At 40.6% G+C, this 19,297-nt stretch overlaps 1 protein-coding gene across 1 annotated transcript in view; it reads left to right on the forward strand.

Moving 5' to 3' along the window:
- DNAH7 (dynein axonemal heavy chain 7) overlaps nt 1–19,297 on the forward strand; it is a 263,533-nt gene that overhangs the window by 3,895 nt on the left and 240,341 nt on the right. The window contains exons 2-5 of the mRNA XM_059168545.1: nt 6,876–6,938; nt 13,181–13,243; nt 16,355–16,463; nt 17,227–17,374. Coding sequence (XP_059024528.1) covers nt 6,876–6,938; nt 13,181–13,243; nt 16,355–16,463; nt 17,227–17,374 — 383 coding nt within the window. The remainder of the gene's footprint in view (nt 1–6,875; nt 6,939–13,180; nt 13,244–16,354; nt 16,464–17,226; nt 17,375–19,297) is intronic.

Here is a 19,297-nt window from a genome sequence, read left to right on the forward strand (position 1 = left end):
GGATTTTAGCCTTCCAGGCCTGGAGCAAGAAAAACAAAACAAAAACGCTAGGAGGCTGGGAGACTTGATCACCGCAAACAAAGCCTAACTATCACAGCAATTGTACACAGATGCAGCTTTCAGAGACCTTTCCCTACTGACAAAGCAGTTGGGATAAAATGTTTAAGTCTGTTGTTCACATGCCATGATTCATTTTCTGATTCAAAATCTTTATATACCTAAAAATAAATCTAAGGAAGATATCTAAGGCCCTTATAAAGAATATTATGAAATGTTTTTTGAATGATACACTCCTAGAATCTGAATGAATAAATATTCATGAAAGAGTCAATATCATAATTTTGTCAGTTTCCTTCAAGTTATTCTAGAAATTCAATGTATTTTTATCAAAATCTCCCCAGTTTTTTTTTTTTTTTAAATCGAGGTGTAGTTGACATATAATGTTATATTAGTTTTGGGTGTACAACACAGGGATTGGACAAGTTTAGATGTTCTGCTCACTGCAAGCAAACCTACCATCTGTCACCATAAAACGCTGCTGCTGGATTATTGACTAGATTCCCTCCGCTGTACTTTCTATTCTCCTAACTTCATTAACTAACTGGAAGCCTGAATTTCCCACTCCCCTTCACCCATTTTTTGCTTACCCCACCCCTCTTCCCTCTGGTAATGATCGATTCTCTGTATTTTGGGGTCTGTTTAGGCTTTTTGTTCATTCACTTCTTTTTTTTAGGTTTCATATATAAGTGAAATCTGTAGTATTTGTCCTGTCTAACTTATTTCACTTAGTGTAATGTTCTTTATGTCCCTCCATGACGTTGCAAATGGCAATGACCAAGTTATATTCTATTGTATGTGTGTTTGTGTATGTGTTTGCGTGTGTTTGTGTATGTATACCACAACTTTATCCACTCATGAACAGATGGACACTAGGGTTGCTTCTGTATCTTGGCTCTTAGAATAATGCTGCAATAAATCGGGGTCATGTATCTTTTCAAATTAGTGTTTTTCCTTTTCTTTGCGTAAATATCCAGTAGGGAGTTGTTGGGCCACAATAGATTTGATTTTTTGAGGAAACTGCATACTGTTTTCTACAGTGGCTGCACCAATTTACATTTCATCAATCGTGTGTGATATTCTTTTGTCTTCACATCTTCACCAATACTTTTTGTCTTCTTGATTCTAGCCATTCTGACAGGTGTGAAGTGGTATCTCAGTGTGGTTTTGATTTGAATTTCCTTGATGATTAGGGATGTTGAGCACTTTTTCACTCATGTGTATCTGTCATCTGAATGTCATCTTTGGCCAAGTGTCTATTTTTTTTTTTTAAGTGTGTGTGTGTGTGTGTGTGTGTGTGTGTGTGTGTGTATAGTTGTAGAAGTTCTTTATTTTTTGCATTTTAACCCTTTATTGGATAAATCATTTGCAAAGACCTTCCTCCATTGAGTAGGCTGCCTTTTTGTTTTGTTGATGGTTTTCTTCTCTATACAAAAGCTTTTTATTTGTGTAGCCCTAAGAGTTGATTTTTGAATTTGTTTCTCTTGCCTGGAGACCTTTCTAGAGGACTATTGCTAAAACCAATGCCAAAGAGATTACTGCTTGTTTTCTTCTAAAAGTTTTATGATATCAGGTCTCACACTTAGGTATTTAATCTATTTTGAATTTATTTCTTTTTATGGTGTCAGAAAGGGGTCCAGTTCCCTTCTTTTGCATGTAGCTGTCCAGTTTACTCAGCATCATTTACTGAAGGGATGATCTTTTCCCCACTGTATTCTTGCCTCCTTTGTTGTAGGTTAATTTAACATACAGGCATGGGTTTATTTCTGGGCCCGTTGTGCTGTTTCATTGATCTGTGTGTCTGTTTTTATGTCAGTATCATCATGTTTTACTTACTGCAGCTTTATAGAATATCATAAAACTTGGGATTATGATACCTTTAGCTTTGTTCCTAAGATTGCTTTTGCTATTGTAGTCTTTTGTGGTTCCACACAAATTTTAGTATTATAGTTCCATGAAAAATCCTGCTGGTATTTTGGTAGGAATTACATTGAATCTGTACATTGCTTTGGGTAGTATGGACATTTTAATAATACTAATTTTTCCAATCTTGATGTGATTTCAGTCTTCCTAAATTTATTGAGATTTGTTTTGTGGCCTAACATGTGATCTGTCCTGGAGAATGTTCTATGTGCCCTCGGAAAGGATGTGTATTCTGTTTTTATGGAATGTTTGTATAAATCTATTAAGTCCATCTGGTCTCGTGTCATTCAAAGATGTAGTTTCTTGATTTTTTTGTTTTCTTTCTAGATGATCACTCAATTGATGTAAGTGGGGGAGTTAAACTCTCCTGTTATTTCTCCCTCAATGTTTGTTAATACTTCAAGTATTTAGTTGTTCCATTGTTGGGTGCATAAATATTTGCAATTGTTATATTCTCTTGTTAGATTGACCCCTTTATCGTTATGTAATGCCCTTCTTTGTCTCTTGTTAGAGTCTTTGTTTTATTTTGTCGATTATAAGTATTGCTATCCCAGCTTGTTCTTTTTCTTCTGTTTGCATGCTATATCTTCTTTCAAACTTTTACCTCCAGTCTGTATGTGTCTTTAGGCATGAGGTGAGTCTCTCATGGGCAGCATATAGATGGATCTTGGTTTTTTTTTTTTTTTTTCCATCACCCTATGTCTTTTGATAAGAACATTTAGACCAGTTAAGTGTAAAGTAATTGGTGGTGGGTGGGTATGTATGTATTGCCATTTTGTTAGTCCTTTTATGGTGTTTTTTTTTTTTTTTAAGATTTTTAATTTTTTATTTGACAGGCAGAGATCACAAGTAGTCAGAGAGGCAGGCAGAGAGAGAGAGGGAAGCAGGCTCCCCGCTGAGCAGAGAGCCTGATGCGGGGCTCGATCCCAGGACCCTGGGATCATGACCTGAGCCAAAGGCAGAGGCTCAACCCACTGAGCCACCCAGGCGCCCTTATGGGGGTTTTTGTAGTTCTCCTCTGTTCCCTCTCTTTCTTCCCTTTGAGGACTTTCTGTAGTTGTTATGCCAGGGTTTCTGTCTCTTTATTTTTTGTGTATTTATTAAAGGTTTTGGGTTTGTGGTTACAATGAAGTTCATATATGAGATAATGCTCTTATATATTAAATTGATGGTCATTTAAGTTCAAACACATTTTAAAAGAATTTTTTGACTCCCTTCTCCCTACATACTCCCTACACACATATGTATGTAATATACATACATATTTTATGTATATGTTGTCATATTTTGTGTTTTTTATTCATAAGTTTCTTACTTTATTTTTTTAAAGGTTTTTATTCATTTATTTGAGAGCGAGAGAGAGAAAGAGAGTACAAGCTGGGGGGAAGGGTAGAAGAAGAGGGAGAAGCAGGCTCCCAGCTGAGCAGGGAGCTTGACGAGGGGCTCCATCCCAGGACGCTGGGATCATGACTTGAGCCAAAGGAAGATGCTTAAGCAACTGAGCCAGCCAGGTGCCCCAGTTTCTTACTTCTATTGATGGCTCTTTCCCCCCCCCCCCGCCCCCACTTAAAGTAATCCCTTTAACATTTCTTGTAAGACTGGTTTAGTGGTGATGAACTCTTTTAACTTTTGTCTGGGAGAAACTCTTTATCTCTCCTTCAATACTGATTGATAACCTTGTTGCTTTTAAAATTCTCTCTTTATCTTTAACCTTGGACATTTTAATTATGTGCCATGGTGTGGACTTCCTTGGAGTCATCTTGTTTGGAACTCTCTGTGCTTCCTGATCTTAAATGTCTGTTTCTTTCCTTAGGGAAGTTTTCAGCTATTGTTTCTTCAAATGAATTTTCTGCCCCTTTCTCTGTCTTCTCCTTCTGTGACCCTTAAAATACAAATGCTTGTTTGTTTGATGTTGTCCAAGAGATCGCTTATCCTAGCCTCATTTTTTTAAAAATCTTTTTTTTTTTTTTTTTGCTGTTCAGCTTGGGTCCTTTCTATTATCCTGTTTTCTGGATCATTGATCCATTCTTCTGCAATTGTTAATCTACTGTTGATTCCCTCTACTATATTTTTCATTTCAGTTATTGTATTTAATTTTGATTTGTTCTTTTTTATGTTTTCTGTGTCTTTTTTGAAGTTCTTACTACTCTTCTCTCCCCTCTGGTGAGCGACTTTATGATCATTACTTTAAACTTTCCACGAGGCATATTGCTTATGTCTGTTTCATTTAGTTTTTAGGAGGGGGCTTGTCTTATTCTTTCATTGGGAGCATATACATCTGTCTCCCCATTTTGCTTGACCTGTTGTGTTTGTTGCTTTGAATTAGATGGAATAGCTATTTCTCCTAAACTTAAAATAATGATCTTTTGTATGTTTGTTCCCTGTGTGGATTGTATGTGCCTGGTGGCACCGGCTGGCTGGAGCTCTGTCTGACAATGGGCTCTGGGTTTGAGGTATTCTGTGCTGGGCTGCCCTGGTGGGATGAATGGAGCTGAAATAGGCATGGACTGGGGTGGTCCTGGGTCTCTGCATGCAGCGAGTCCTCTGGCAGATAGCTAAAACTGAAGTGGGTACAAGCCAGGTTGCCCAGATTGCTCAGGGTAGAGGCTGATCTGTTGGGGTGATTGGAGCTATGCAGGCTGGGGTGTGTCCTGGGGCACTCCATGAAGGGAGCACCCTGAGAGGATGGCTGGGACCAAGATGGAGAGCAGGCCAGAGTTCCCAGGGTGCCCCATGCATGTGGTGTCCTGGCAGGCTAGCTGGAACTGAGGTAGGCAAGGGCTCAGGGTTGTTGAAGTGCCCCACATGATGCTGTTTTGGGAGGGAGGGCTAGAATCAAAGCAGGCATGAGCCGGTAGGTCCCTGAGAGCTCTGTGCTCGGGTTGCTCTAAGCAAGTCATTTGAAATCAAGATGGTGTGGACTTGGAGTGTTTTGGGGTGGTGTGCGTCTGTGTCACCTTGGCATGACAGCTGGAGCTGTAGTGAGCACGTACCAGGGATGTCCCAGCGTGCACTGCACTGGAGCCGCCTTGGTGGGACGGCTAGGGCTGGTGTGGGTTAGGGCTGGGACTCACTGAGGCAGTAGACTCATGATGGCACCTGGACTTTGGTCCTGTCCACACGATCCAGGTGGAGGGAGAATGTAAACCATGGTGCTTGCCAGCTCCTCTAACCCAGAGAGCTCCAGCCACTGCGCTGCCACCGTTGCTGGGGTCCAGAGCTGACTCTTTTATATTCCTGCTGTTCTTTTAAACAATGGGTTGTTTTTGTTTTTTTCTGTGCCCCAGGGTATCTGGGGTTGGTGTGAGCTGGAGACTTGGTGCTCTCTGAGGCAGAAGCCTGCCTGCGGTGCTCAGACCCTGCTCCTGTCTGTGGATGTGGAAGGGGAATATAAGCGATGGTGCTGGTCGGACCCTTGAACCTGGAGAGTGTCCAGCAGTCCTTGCTATTTGATGGACTTCTAAGGCTTAATCTTTTATGTTTTAGTTCTTTTAAACCACTTTTTTTTTTTTTTCCTGTGCCTCAGTGCATACAGCTGCTCAGTTCCACAGTACCATTCCCCCTCCCCCAGCCCCTGCAGCCGGCCGTGTTGGGAGTGCGTGTTCCTTTCCTTACTGTGTCTCCATCTCAGTTGCCCATTCTCTGCGGCCTCTTTAGCTTTTTGTGCAGCAGCTGTTTAGTCGGCCTCAGTTCTTCTTCAGGAGGAGCTGCTCAGGAGATAGGTGTAAATTTTTGTGTCTGTGGAGGAGCGAAGTTCAGAGTCTTCCTAGGCCACCATCTTGGACCAGAACTCTGTATCTGATCATTTTTAACAATAGTACGGTGGAGAGAATTGCCTTACATATTTCAAGACCTATTGTAAAGTTACAGTGATGTGACACAGTCTGTATACAGACAAACATATGTACCAATGGAATTAAAGGGACAAAATTGGGTGTACACACACACATATATATATATATATATATGTATATTAAATACATCACCAATACGTGTGTGCCTGAGATGCAAAAAGTGTATGCAGGCATAGTAAAATGTATGCCATGTTTATTGGAACATCTTTTGTAATAGAGAAACATTGGAAATTAGCTAAATGCCTACTTGCAAGTCAAAGGAATGGATAAATTGCATTATATCCGTATAGTAGAACACTATTCAACTGTGAAAATCAGTGAAGATGATATCCACATGGGAAGTGAGAAAACCACGTACTTGCATCCTGAAAAGTTTGAAAAGAATTCTCCTTTTGATGTAAGGGAAACCAACTGGAACACTACCAATAGAGATGGCGGTGAAACCTGCTGGAAGTTGCCCCTGGATCAGCACGTAACATAGGCTAGAAAGGCGCTCTGCTCAGGGGCAAGGAAGCTAACTGCTGGTATCAGCAGCGTGGGCGCAATGAGGAAAAGCACTGGAAACTGGAAGAAGAGTCCCTTTTTCTTACAGTGTCCCTTTTGAACCTGGAGCAAACTTTGCACTTATTAAAATTGTCTTTAATTTTAATTTTTTCAGTAATGTTTTATAACTTCCATTATGCAAGTCTTAACACTTCTTAAATTTATTCCTATTTTATCCTTTTTAATTCTACTGTAAATGATTTGCTAATTTCAATTTTGGACTGTTCATTGCTAGTGTCTAAAAATACGATTGATTTTTTTGTGCATTGGTCTTATATCCAATGTTGGAATGTATTACTTAGCTCTAACAATTTTTTGTGGATTCCTTTGACTTTCTGTACACAACATTATGCCTTCGAATGCGTATATTTTTAGAATATTTTGGAGGATATGTACTTTATATTAGACACTGTGAAAGTTAGTTGAGTAAATCAGTTGTAGCATTAACAGACTGAACAGTTCCATTTTTTGTTTTTATTTTTGTATTTTTTCATGCAGGACAAATCAGCCGGCAAAGAAAAATCCAAGACATCAGTCAGATTTTTACCACAGCTATCTACGGTAATTTACCAATGTATTCTCATACTTTATTGCTTTGAGAAGGTAACTGAATTTCTGGGTTTAAATTCTCTGCTTCGTTTCATTCTTTTCTGATGGATAGCATCCATGATATGCATATTGAGAAAAATAACCAGCTTAATAAAGGAATCATAAGTTACAAGTACTGGTTTGCAAAGAACACTCAAGTATTCTGAATAAAAGAATTGTGAAAATGGGCTAGCAGAAGCTATATCGGAATCAGGAAACAAGGACTTGGGTTATAGCTTTGCCTCTAATGACTCTGTGACAGTTGGTGAGTCATTTGCCTCTTTGAGCCCCAGTTTCTAAGTCTGAAAATGAGAAGAGTTGATTTAATGAACTTTGAGGAGATGCCTCTTCCAGCACTAACGTGATTTCTTAGATCTCGACATCCTTTGTCATTATTTTGACTTTAAATTATCATTGTTCAGTAGAAACAACAGTTAATAGACATTTTTAGTTGATAAAGTGCTAGAAAAGTTAGATTTGACTGCAATAAAATTTACTTTCTAGTAATTATATTGAGTTTAATGCCATCGAGTTATACTCTTGTGATTGCTGGAGGTTGAGTTTAAGTGGAGGTTCAATGCAAACATTACTTGTTTGAAACATCTTTTAAAAACTCAGAATAAACTATAAAATATGGATTGCTTCATGCAGAGATGATTCCTAATAATTTGAAATAAAAGCTGTTCTCATCTTAAAAAAATCTCAAATGAAATTTTGCAGGTGAATGTTCTTGAACATTTCAAAGTACATGTTAATTATGAACCTGTTTGTGTTGATAATGTCAAGATTACCATACTATGTTTTATAAAATAAAATTTTAGCATTTTTTTAGTTCTGCAAAAATCTGTTTTTTAGTTTAAAGACAAAGATCTGAAATAGACATTTTCCCTTTAAAACTTCAACAAATTTTAAAACTGAAAAACAAATTGCCATTTGTTTTTTTATGTTACTGGTATATAGGTTTGGAAATATCAACAAAATTTAAATTTACTTACTGAATAAATATTCAGTGGTTGAGATGAATAATCCTTTCTAGCCAGTGAGGCATATAATTGTCTAAAATGATTTTGTTGCCTGGTTTAAGCCATATGCTGTGCTCTTATTTGATTGTATCTTCGCTTTTTTTTCTTTGTGTCCTTTGGAATTTTAGAAATAAAAAAAATTATTAGACAATATTTTTTTAATGATATTCTAAAAAGTAACCCATTGAGTAAAAAATATTGCCATCTGAATATTAAGTTTTGTGCTTGGATGACATTTTTCCAGCAGTAGTTAAGACTCAGAGTTATTTTCATTACAGACCTTCCTGCTTCTCGAGGTGATCCCTGTGCTTGAGATCAGGGTGATTCAGCACTGGTGGTTCCCAATGTCAGTGAACTGGTGTCCAGGTTTTCATTCTTTCTCAATCCTAGCGCTCCCCCAAATCCTAAATCCTTTATGGAGCAAGATAAGACTGGAAGAATGGAAGGGCAGACCGAAGGATGGAAAAGCATTGCTTTTTAAGTTGTTTGTTTTCCTGTGAAAGAAGAGCCTGAAGAAAGGATTCGTGTGTATTTTATTTGGGAGGTGATCCCAGGAAGCAGAAATAAGAGATAGAGGAGAATAAAAGTAAGAAGAAGGAAAAATCAGTCTAGGGATGTGTTAGCAAGTTCACTGCCGCATTGGGTAATTGGGGGGTGATCCTGTCACCATTTTCTGAAGAGCTTCTCCAATGCTTCCTGTAATCACGTACCCGGTATGATTAGGGAGTCGTTTTCATTAATCAGCTCTTATCCCACATTGGTGGTGGTTTCTCCTGAGGGTGTTAACTTTCACCCACTTCTGGTTACTTGTGTGTGTGTGTGTGTGTGTGTGTGTGTGTGTTTGCACGCACATGTGCACGTGTGCACACATGCATGTGTACGGGTACGTGTGCAGAGGGGGCGACCTTGAGAGTCCCATTCTATGGAATCGGAGAAACCCCACAGCAGAAAGCAAAAGACATTTTCTTGAGGTGAGATGAAACATTGTCATTCCTATGTGAATTGAAGCCAGAGAGAACTGTTCCCTCCAGGCACGCGTGTAGCCACAGGTGAAGCCGGACAAGAGTGGGAAAGGAGGTGAGGCACAAGGTCTGTCTGATAGAAGAGTCCGTGGAGATTCCTTCGGGCCAGTCTCACAGGCGCGCCAGAGGAAAGGAAAGGGTAGTGTACGGCTCGGTCATCACTGCATAGGAAAGTGCTGACTAAAATAGAATTTCTTGTCAGCAAAAACATGTAGATCTTACTTGAAAATCCACTCCTCTGATCTTATTGAAGAATGACCTTACTTAGTTAGGTGAAATTCTGGCTTATGTGTGGCTGCTCTTATTGGTTAGCTAGAGCACCACTATGTGCAAAAGACTCTATGAGACGTATGTTCTGCACCGCGGTATGAGGACACACAAGGCCCGCACCGCCGTCCACCCAGGGTGCTGAGAGACGGTGCTGCTGGCTCAGCATGCGGAACGGGCTGGACAGAGATCCCAGGTCAGGTGTGTGAGGGTTTGTGCAGGAGGCCTGGTGAGCAAGGTGTTCTGTACGTTTGTCCTGGTGCTATACTGTAGACCCCACGTGAATTCCCTCTGTGTCTTAGTGTGAAAATTCTAGGTTGCTGGGAACATATATTCCCACATTTCTTCTCTATTGTCTACAACCTCATTCTTATCCAACCCTCATTCTGCCCACCAGGAAGCCTCCCACTTTGAGACCACCCGATGCACATTTGAGCTTGAAGATTTCATGCTCACGTTTCCCTCACATCTCGTGGTTCACTGGGAACTGTAGAACGTATTTCTGCTCTAGCACTGGATGTGTGTGAGACATTCACCTAATCTGACGTTCTACTTTGGTAAATACGGTTTGAAGCTCATTGCAATTTTTCTTCTTCTTTTTTAGTTATGCATTTTCTCGTAGGACTTGGATAACTAATTTTAATTTTTTCTAAGACAAAATTAAAACTAAAGTCCATTTATCCAGTTCTGGAAGACCGAATTAGTAGGTTGACATGGATTGGAATGAGGGGCTGGCTAGGAGAGCAGGACAGACACAGGCACAAATTATATTTCAGACCGGATTCAAACAATAAGAGAATTACCAAAAGGGTGTTCCACGTATTTAAAGAGATCACCTGCAATTGGGAGTTCAAAAAGAAAATCTACACTTTTTTGACCTTGGTCCTGAAGAAAGAGCTGGACTATCACAAGGAAATACTGAGCAGCATACTTGGTTAGTCTGGTTAATACTGACATAACAGTCCCCCACGTTTTATTTATTTATTTATTTATAAAGATTCTATTTATTTATTTGACATAGAGAGAGATCACGATTAGGCAGAGAGGCAGGCAAGAGGCAGGCAGAGAGGGAGGAGGAAGCAGGCTCCCCGCTGAGCAGGGAGCCCGACGCGGGGCTCGAGCCCAGGACCCCGAGATCATGACCTGAGCCGAAGGCAGCGGCTTCACCCACTGAGCCACCCAGGCGCCCTATTCCCTTACATTTTAGAGACCTAACAGGGCTTGCCCTTACGCGCATGAAGTCTGACGTGGGCCGGGCAGGCCTCCTCCCCCTCCTGCCTAGGCCGGTGAGTACATGCGGCCCCCTCACTGCCAGTGGCAGGGACAGGAGAGCCTGGAGAAGGCACAGCAGCTCTTATGCATCCTGTCAGTGCTCATATTTCATGGGCCACAGGAGGCCTATGGCTACAGAGTAACTAAGAGAGGCTGGGGAAAGAGATAGTTTGGGGCATGTTGAGGAGGCTTTGAAAACCAAGGTGATGAAGCTTTAATAGGGAGACTTTGATGTTTCTGACCAAAGGAACAGTATGATTTAACTGTCCCAGGAAGGTTGTAGTTCCTAGCATTTTCTCTAAATCAAGGCCAGTATCTTTGGTGGCCTAGATGTTTTTAAAAAGCCACTAAACTCTTCTCACTGGTGCCCTGAGTCTCTTCCTCAACATACCTTGTTTACTGCTGCCGGGACCATTTATGAAATAGCCCTCCGAATGGCCTTGAAGGATAAAGAAGATAAAAATATGCTTTCTCACCCAAACTGAGATGACATTGAGAGTGAGAGTCCTAATTATACTCGGGAAAGAGCTGTATACACAGGGACTGTCCCAGAAAACTGGGACTCAAGGTCCCCTCAGAGGAGACTAAAAGGGCTCTCCTGCCAACCAGGCCGGTCAAGCCCCAAACACTTGCGCTCCTTAAGACAGCAGCCCCCACTTCCCCAGCCGTCCCTCACCCTTGACTCGGTTCCTGCTCAAATATAACCCCTGTAAAGTGGCCTCACCATTCCGTGAAACCTAGCACTTCTCTGCCTTTTCTCTATCTCTTCACCTGTTTTATTTCCCTCCATCATACTTGTTCCTTCCTGTAGCGACAGCTGTCTGTACCCACTGGAATGTAAGCTCCGTGAGGGGTTGGGCTGGGCCTGTCAATGACTACAGCTCCATGCCTCCGAGAGAACCCAGCGCGTGGTAGAAGTTCCGTAAATCATGGTGGAATAAGAGAATGGTTGTACTTTCCACTTTGGTTGGATCAAGTCCCTTTATCGTCAATCCCTGTATCCTCTCCCAGGCCTGCTGTCCTAAATTCGTCTCCAAGTCCTTGTTCGTGATGCTTCCTCTGTCTTCAGTAAGCCTATTGCTGTCCTCCTCTGTGGAGATCTGACTATGCCCCCCGGCATGGGTTTCAATCTTTCTCTTTTTTGAAACGTTCTGTCAGTGCTGCGTTCATACCCTCTCCTGTCCTGGATATAAGCATATAGTTCTTCATATTAACTGGCCTGTGTGCTTTGTAGGGGTAGAGAGTCCTATAAAAAGTCCTTATCTATACAATATGCACAAAAGTGGTATATTGTCTCAGAGTTTGAAAGGGAATGAAATGACAAAAATTCATGTCAAGTCCTTAAAGCAATATACAACTCACACCGTAATCAATGTAAAATATATTCTAATCACATTCTTTGTGTTTTGTACTAAGTCTGCAACATCTAGTATATATTTAATATATTCTTAAACATAAAAAATACTCTAAACACCTCTCACTTTAGATGAGCCTCATTTAAAGCTGTTGGTAGCTGCAGGTGGCTAGTGGATGCTGATTCGGACAACAGTTTAAAAAAATCAAGGAATGGCAGATATAAGGAACAGCCACTCCCTCTAGGTCCAAGGGAGAGTCCTCAAGGAAGGAACTTGGAAGATCCATCCGTCCCCCAAAGCTTAGCTAAGGCTACTTGGAGAGGGAGTGGCTGTGGCCCACTCAGGTGACTAAGACATTTGCAGAGATCCTGCAGGCTGGGAAGTGAGTAAAACACCTACTTACGTGCTAAAAAGTTGGAACTGAAGTCTCCCTTTGTGATCTAAGAGGAACTTGCTGGAAGGCTGCTTATAGCGATGCCAGTGAAAGCTCCTGAAGGCTGTCTGCCGCAGGGTCAGCCCCATACCGCAGGCTGGGAGGGCGCCCGCGGGACGGACGCTGACTTCTGGCAGCCACGCTGCGGAGCCACGGGGAAAAGCACTGGAACCAGGAGGAAAAGCCCTTCTCTTTCAGTGTCCCTCTAGAACCCTCTAGAGTGCTGTGCCAGCGGGAGAAATGTTCATGGAGTCCTGCTCAGGAGTCCCAAAGCCGAGTAGAAAGTAAAGACCTGATGCTGAGAGGCAATGAACGAGCTGCCCAAGCAGGACTCTGTCCTCCTCAACTGTGCTCCCTCTTACGTAGACGAAGTCCCTACCAGGTCCTTGTCCTCTCCTCAAAGGAGATAGCAACACTTCGCTCTGACAAGTACCGGTGTTCCTTATGGCGACTTGAGGACGCATAAGGTCGAATCGTTGTTACCTTAGGAAGCGGCACATCACCGTTGTTGACGGAACAAAATGGTTCCAGGGATAGAGAAGTGCGGGAGCGCCAGGTGAGGCCTGCACATCACCTGGGTTCAGAGAAATTCCCCAAAGCAGATGTGCTGGATAAAAAGTTTTGCACACTTTTTAAAGCTTTCTGAGTCTTGTGGGATGCCATGTTCCTTTTTTTCCTTGCTACAGAGGAAGTCCTTCGAAGGCCTCTGTGGACAAATGTGAGACTAGTACAGTAGGTCTTTGAGGGTTTGGGGTAACGCCTTACTGTGTAGTGACTATACAAGTGCTTGAGTGAATCGATTGTGATGTAAAGAGTCAACAATTTTTCTTCTATTTTCATGCAGGGTAAGGCAGACAGTAAAGAAAAATCCAAGACATCGGCAAGAGTTTTACCCCAGTTGTCTACGGTAATTCACCTGTATCCTCTCCGTGGCTCTTTGCCCTTTTGAAAATGTGGTTTCAGACTTGTAAATAAGTAACTGAACATCTGATTTTGAATTGTGTGCTCCATTTGATTATTTTCTGATGGAGAAATTCTGTAAGATGCACATAGTAGGAAAAAGAACAATCTTAAAGTAACTTGTAAGCCAGCATTTCCTAGTATGTCCAGAGTATTTTAATATTCTGGATAAAGGAATTTTCAAGATGGACCAATGGCAAGATTATCAGTGTTGGAGTCAGGAAAGGAGGCCTCAGCTTACAGCTTTGTCCCTAATGGCTTTAGATCTGAAAGGGTCATTTATCAACCTGAGCGGTACCTTCCGAGTTTAAAATTGAGTTTCTTTGAGCTATATCTCTCAGCACTGAAATGCTAGGCCACAGAAGAGTCCTCTTATCCTGGTATCCTTTCTAGAAATTATTATGATTATAAATTCTCATTGTCCTATGGTAGAGGCAGTTCATAGGCATTTTCAGTTGGTAAGTCCTGGATACGATATACTTTATTATAATAAATTTTACCAGTAATCCTAATAGTAATTATGTTGAGCGTAATGCCATTGAATTGTGCTCTTGTGACTCATCGAAGTGAAATTTAAGTAGAAGTTCAGTGCAAACGTTATTTTTTTTAACTGTGATAAAATATACCTAACATAAAATTACCATTTTAACTGTTTTTAATTGAACCACAATTCAGTGGCATTAAGTACACTCATATCGTTGTGCATGTCACCACCATCCATCTCCAGAATTCTTTTCATCTTTGCAAACTCGAGCTCTGTCCCCATTAAACAGTAGATCTCTATTCGCCCATGTGTCCCCCAGCCCATGGTGGCTGGCCTTCTGTTTTCCATAAGGGGCTGCTCTAGCTACCTCTAGTAAGTGGAACCATACAACATTGTCCTTTGATGCCTGATTAGCATAATGTTTTCAAGGTTTATCTAAAGCATTATTATTTGAAAGATAATTTAAAAGCTCCAAACAAGTATAAAACTGAAGTTGTGTGGCTTTTTGTACAAAGGTTCCTAATAATTTAAAATGGATGACAATTTTTCCCTTGGAAAACCTGAGCTAATATTATTAAGTGAATTTCCTTAAACATTACAAAATACAAATTTTAATTAAAAATCTGTTTAAATGGGGGCACCTGGGTGGCTCAGTCAGTTAAGCGTCTGCCTTTGGTTCCGGGCATGATCCCAGGGTCCTGTGATCGAGCCCCCACTGGGCTCCCCTACCCACTTGTGCCCTCTGGCTCTCTATTTCTGTCAAAGAAATAAAAAAAATCTTTAAAAAATATATGTTTATGTGGATAATGCCAGTTTATCATGCCAAGTTCTGAGAAATGGAGCCATAGAATGTTTCTCTAGTTCTACAAAATCAATTTTAAGTATTCTAATTTAAAAGATACGACTTGAAATAAAATAGACATTTTCTTTTGAAAACTTAACAGATTTTAAAACTGGAAAAAATAACAGTTGTTCTTGGTTCATTGTGTCTTGTTAGTATATGGGTTTAGAAATATAAACCTACAATTTCTTATTTACCATTCTTATTTACCAAGTTGTAGAACAATCCTTTCCTGTTGGTGGCATCTAATAGTCTAAAATCCTTCTGTTGGGGCTTTAAACCTGGTTTTATGTTCATATGTATCTTAATTGTTTTCAGCATTCTTTGAGTTTTATGTATTGTGCAAGAAATAATATTTTTAAGAGCTGCTTAAAAAATCCATCAATTAAAAATGGCGAACTATTTTCATCTGAGAATTAAGGTTTGCACTTAGGTGACTTTTTTCCAGCAGTAGTTTAGATCTAAAGTGATTTTCACTACAGACCTTCACGCTTCTGGAGGTGATCCCTGTAGTTGAAATCCAGGGTGACCCGGTACTGGAGGTCGCAGCCAGGGACCTGATTCTCACCCTTTCTGCACGGCTCACTCGAAGCGCTCCCACGAGTCCTAAATCCTTTATGGAGCAAGATGAGTGTGGAGAAATGAAAGGGCAGCCCGAAGGTTGGGAGAGCACTGATTTTTGAGTTGTCTTAGCTTGTTTTCCTGCAGAAGAAGAGACTGAAATGAGGACTCGCATACAGTCAGTTTATTTGAGTGAAGGAGGAGTAAAAGACTGGAGAGAGTGAAACCACGGAGCGGCGGCCGGTGCGCAGGCATCAGCTCTCAGCTTGGTCTGGGTGTGCAAGGGGGACACAGACTCGGTGATCAGGACCATGTGATATCGCTTGGAAGCCCACCCATCTGCCCTGGGATGCAGCCACTGGGCTTGGGCTCAGCAGGGAGGCTGCTTCTCCTTTTCCCTCTCCCTCCGTGGTCTCTCTTGCTTTCACTCTCAAATAAAGTCTCTAAAAAAAATTAGGAGAAATAAAATCTACCCATCTGGGTTTATTGAAGAGTCATAGGTCCCAGGAGCAGTGGGTCTGTGTTCTGGTATTAGAAAACTTTCCCTGGGCGAATTTTTGTTGTCTTTTTAGAAGACTGAGGTATTTTCCTGTTCTGCTGCAGTCCCCACCACCCTCTGTGGTTTTCAGCACTGAAGCTGAATGCCAATTAGCTATCATCCCGAGTCTTCCTCCCTCTTGTATGGTATCTGCCCGGCTCTTGTAAGTGCAAGAATTTATGAACCCTGCCTTAAACTATGGAATACATTCGTGAGTGGCCAGAGAAATCTAGAGCTGCTTAGAGCCACGAGAACAGAAAGATCTTTTGGAGCTGGAAAGCAAAGAAGCTCATTAGTGTTGGAGACCAGCAGCATGTTCCTCTCATTAACATGGAAGGCTTTAAAACCACTTGCCAATGTTTGGGGGTGAGTAGGCTCTTTGGAATGAACACCCCAGTGTTAGGTAACAGATGCCCACATCCAACTAGCTGCAGAGACTTTGGTAATGTCTCCCAAATGTCACACCACAGCCGTTCACAAGACTAAGATTTGCTGTTGAGTGTGCCTTCTTTCCAGATGTCCTGATTTGTTTGAGAAAACGTGTTTATAAACACTCATGAGTTTCATGAAAAAAAGGGTCCTCCCCCCACCCCCGATCCTGTTTTATTAATGCTATTTAAATTTCACGTTTCAGGTGAGTACGAAGCCCCAGTGGCAGCAGGCAGCTCCGTCATTCCATTTGAATATAAAACAGGACGATGATATTCCAGAACCGTTTAGTGTTAAAAACGAACAGTCATATGGTAAGAAGTTCATTCCAACTTAGAGAAATTTTTAAGAGGAAAAAAAAATCATTACAACATTTAGTTGAGAGTAGTGAAATTATAAAACTGAAATGACATTTATATCAAGTAGAAAAATTTATCCCAAATGTTTTCCCTCATAAAATAATTAATTGTAGTTCTTAATTATCTCAGGCTGTTGTAAAGGCTATAAAAGGTGATATTTTCAGAATTGGGGGGCATTTATATTAAAACTTTGATTTATTGTCAGACTTCTCTACAACAGACTTAGAAGTTTTTTGTAAGAAGGATTTTAATAAGTTGCAAATATTGCTTCCAAATTAGTCATTTTAATATTTTTTACTTTTTATCTTTTTGACTCATCAGATTGATTATGTTGAATATTAACTTTTTTTCATCATGGTTCTTTAAATTTTCTGACATAGTTTTGTGTTATGTTTTTAATAATAATCTTTATCTTCATTTTAGGAAGGCTCTATGCAAATTAATTGAAAATTAGGGTTTATTAGCATGTTAATCAAAATATAAATTAAATTAATTAAATATTTTTGAAATAACTCGAAGTTTCTATTATGATGATATGAAACAAGAGTAGTTTAACTTCCTAATAAAAGAAAATTAATTGTACCTATGGTTACTTGAGAACTTAAAGTGTGTAGTGTTTTCTTGAAAGGTGCTTTAGCCTTTTATTCTAACCACCCACATGGTTTAGCTTATTTTTTAGAGGACTAACTCATGCTTTTTTTTTTTTTTTTAATTCAAGCTGAGTACCTGGAACACTTTGGAAAAAAGAGCAAAATATTGGACCAAGCTGAGGACAGTTATGCTGGACCATCTACTACTAAAACCAAGAACAAATCTCTACATAAAGAACGAGAAAACTTTAGAAGCACTCTTGTTAACGTCATTATGTGAGTTGTGTAAGCTGACCAGTGTGTGTGACCCTCGTGAGAGCACTGGGGAACTTTCTATCTAAAAGTATACAAGTTCTGTGCGTCTCTAAGAATGCCTTCAAGCCTTGTTGGAGTGAGGTCATACCAATAAAGAATGAAATCTGGAGCTTTGCCCTGTTTCGGGTGTCCCTCTTTGAAATACCAGGAGCTGAAGTGGTGCTGGTGTGAATTCTGAGGTTGGCCGGGAGAGCACAACGTCTGGGAGTTGTGGTTGCGACGACTGTGGTTGGTGAAGGGTGTGGGGCGATTTTTTCTTTCTCCCCATTTCACCAGCTCAGGTGATCTAGCAGCTTCTCTGGCATTGGGGGGCCTCCTCGTCTTAAAAAAAGAAAGGAACTAGGGTGAAGCCATCGGCCATGTGAGCAGGGCCGGGTTTGCCTGGTGTGAGCTGGACGTCCATTTCTGAAGAGCCGAGCGGACACAAGTCACTAACTCCTCCTCACTCTCTCCTCACTGCCGCATGCTAGTTGGTTGGTACATTCTTTCTTTAGGACTCTCAAGGCCCACACATGGCTATTTGTGGACATAATTTCATGACCTGGTGCATTAAGTAACTCACTCACAGAACCCGGTCTTCCGGTCCCCATGTGGGGCTTTACGAACCCCATGGTCTTGAAGGGGTACAGTGGGTGCTCTGTGCTTACAAAGGGCAAGGGGATTTGGGGGAGCCCTGTGCAGCTGGATTGTGGGCACCTCTGCTAGAGGGGTTGGACTTTGCCTGTCCTGGGCTCCACTAGAATCGTACTCGTTTGGCTCACTTCTGTCGGCTTTTGGGATGAAGCTCTCTCATAACCCACAAACAATGTAAAAATCAAAACCCAAAGCTGTGGACCAGGTAGGCTCTAATTACAAAGTCTTTGAAGCAACTTTTTCTCTACCCAGAGATCTGGTCACGACAGATGATTTTCTTGATATAACTTCCCGTGCCTGTCATTTCTGGTCATTTTTCTGGGTGAAGATAGAGCCCATCTTGGGTTTTAGCGTCACACAGGGTTCTCTTTGAATTCTCCATTTCACTCAGTCCTACTCAGAACCTGATCTCCTGATTCATAGGGTCATTAAAGACTATGGCCCCGGGCCCCAGAAGGGTAGCCATAGCCTCGGGCTTTTGCTGATTGCCATTCCATTTTTTTTTTTTTTTAAACTCCTGAGTATTTCTTTTTGTGAGCTCGGCTATGCATTCGGAAGGAATGTGTCTTATTCTGATATTTATAGAATGGTATTGGTTTTTCAGATTATCTTTGTTCTTGTGTTATAAGCCATCTAATCTCTTTTTAGGCATTTTATGTCATTTTTTAGTTATGCCTTTTATAAACAGGATATGGATAGACATATGAAATTCAATCTTAAGAGTTTCTGTACTTTAATAGTACATCCAATCCCATTTATAGTTGTTGGTATTTCTTATATATGTGTGCTTCTACCGATTTATTTTGTACTTTCTATTTATGTTGCTTTTACTTCGTTTTTCTTTTTTTCTGCTTTCTATTGAATTGAATTTTCTCTTCTCCCTTTCTATTGGCCTAAAAGCTATCAAATATCTCTATTCTTTCAGTGGTTACCATAATATTTAAAGCCACCTATTATAATTTATTCTTTTTAAAGTTTAAAATTCAATTTTTATCAGTCTTCTCCTGAGTAACACAAAGGGGTCTTGGACTGCTCTCACTTAGCTCTAAAGTTTCCTTTGCATTTTCAGTGTGATCATTTGTTGTTTTATTTCTACCAGTATTTCTCTAATATTTTTATTCTACTGAGTCCTTAAATTCTCCATAATTTTTTTCCTTAAGTTAACACTTGGGGTTACTAATGTGTTTTCTAATTCTTTTTTTTTTTTAATATAATTTTTTATTTTTTATAAACATGTATTTTTATCCCCAG

This window comes from Mustela lutreola, chromosome 3, assembly GCF_030435805.1.
Source record: "Mustela lutreola isolate mMusLut2 chromosome 3, mMusLut2.pri, whole genome shotgun sequence".
Taxonomy (NCBI): domain Eukaryota; kingdom Metazoa; phylum Chordata; class Mammalia; order Carnivora; family Mustelidae; genus Mustela; species Mustela lutreola.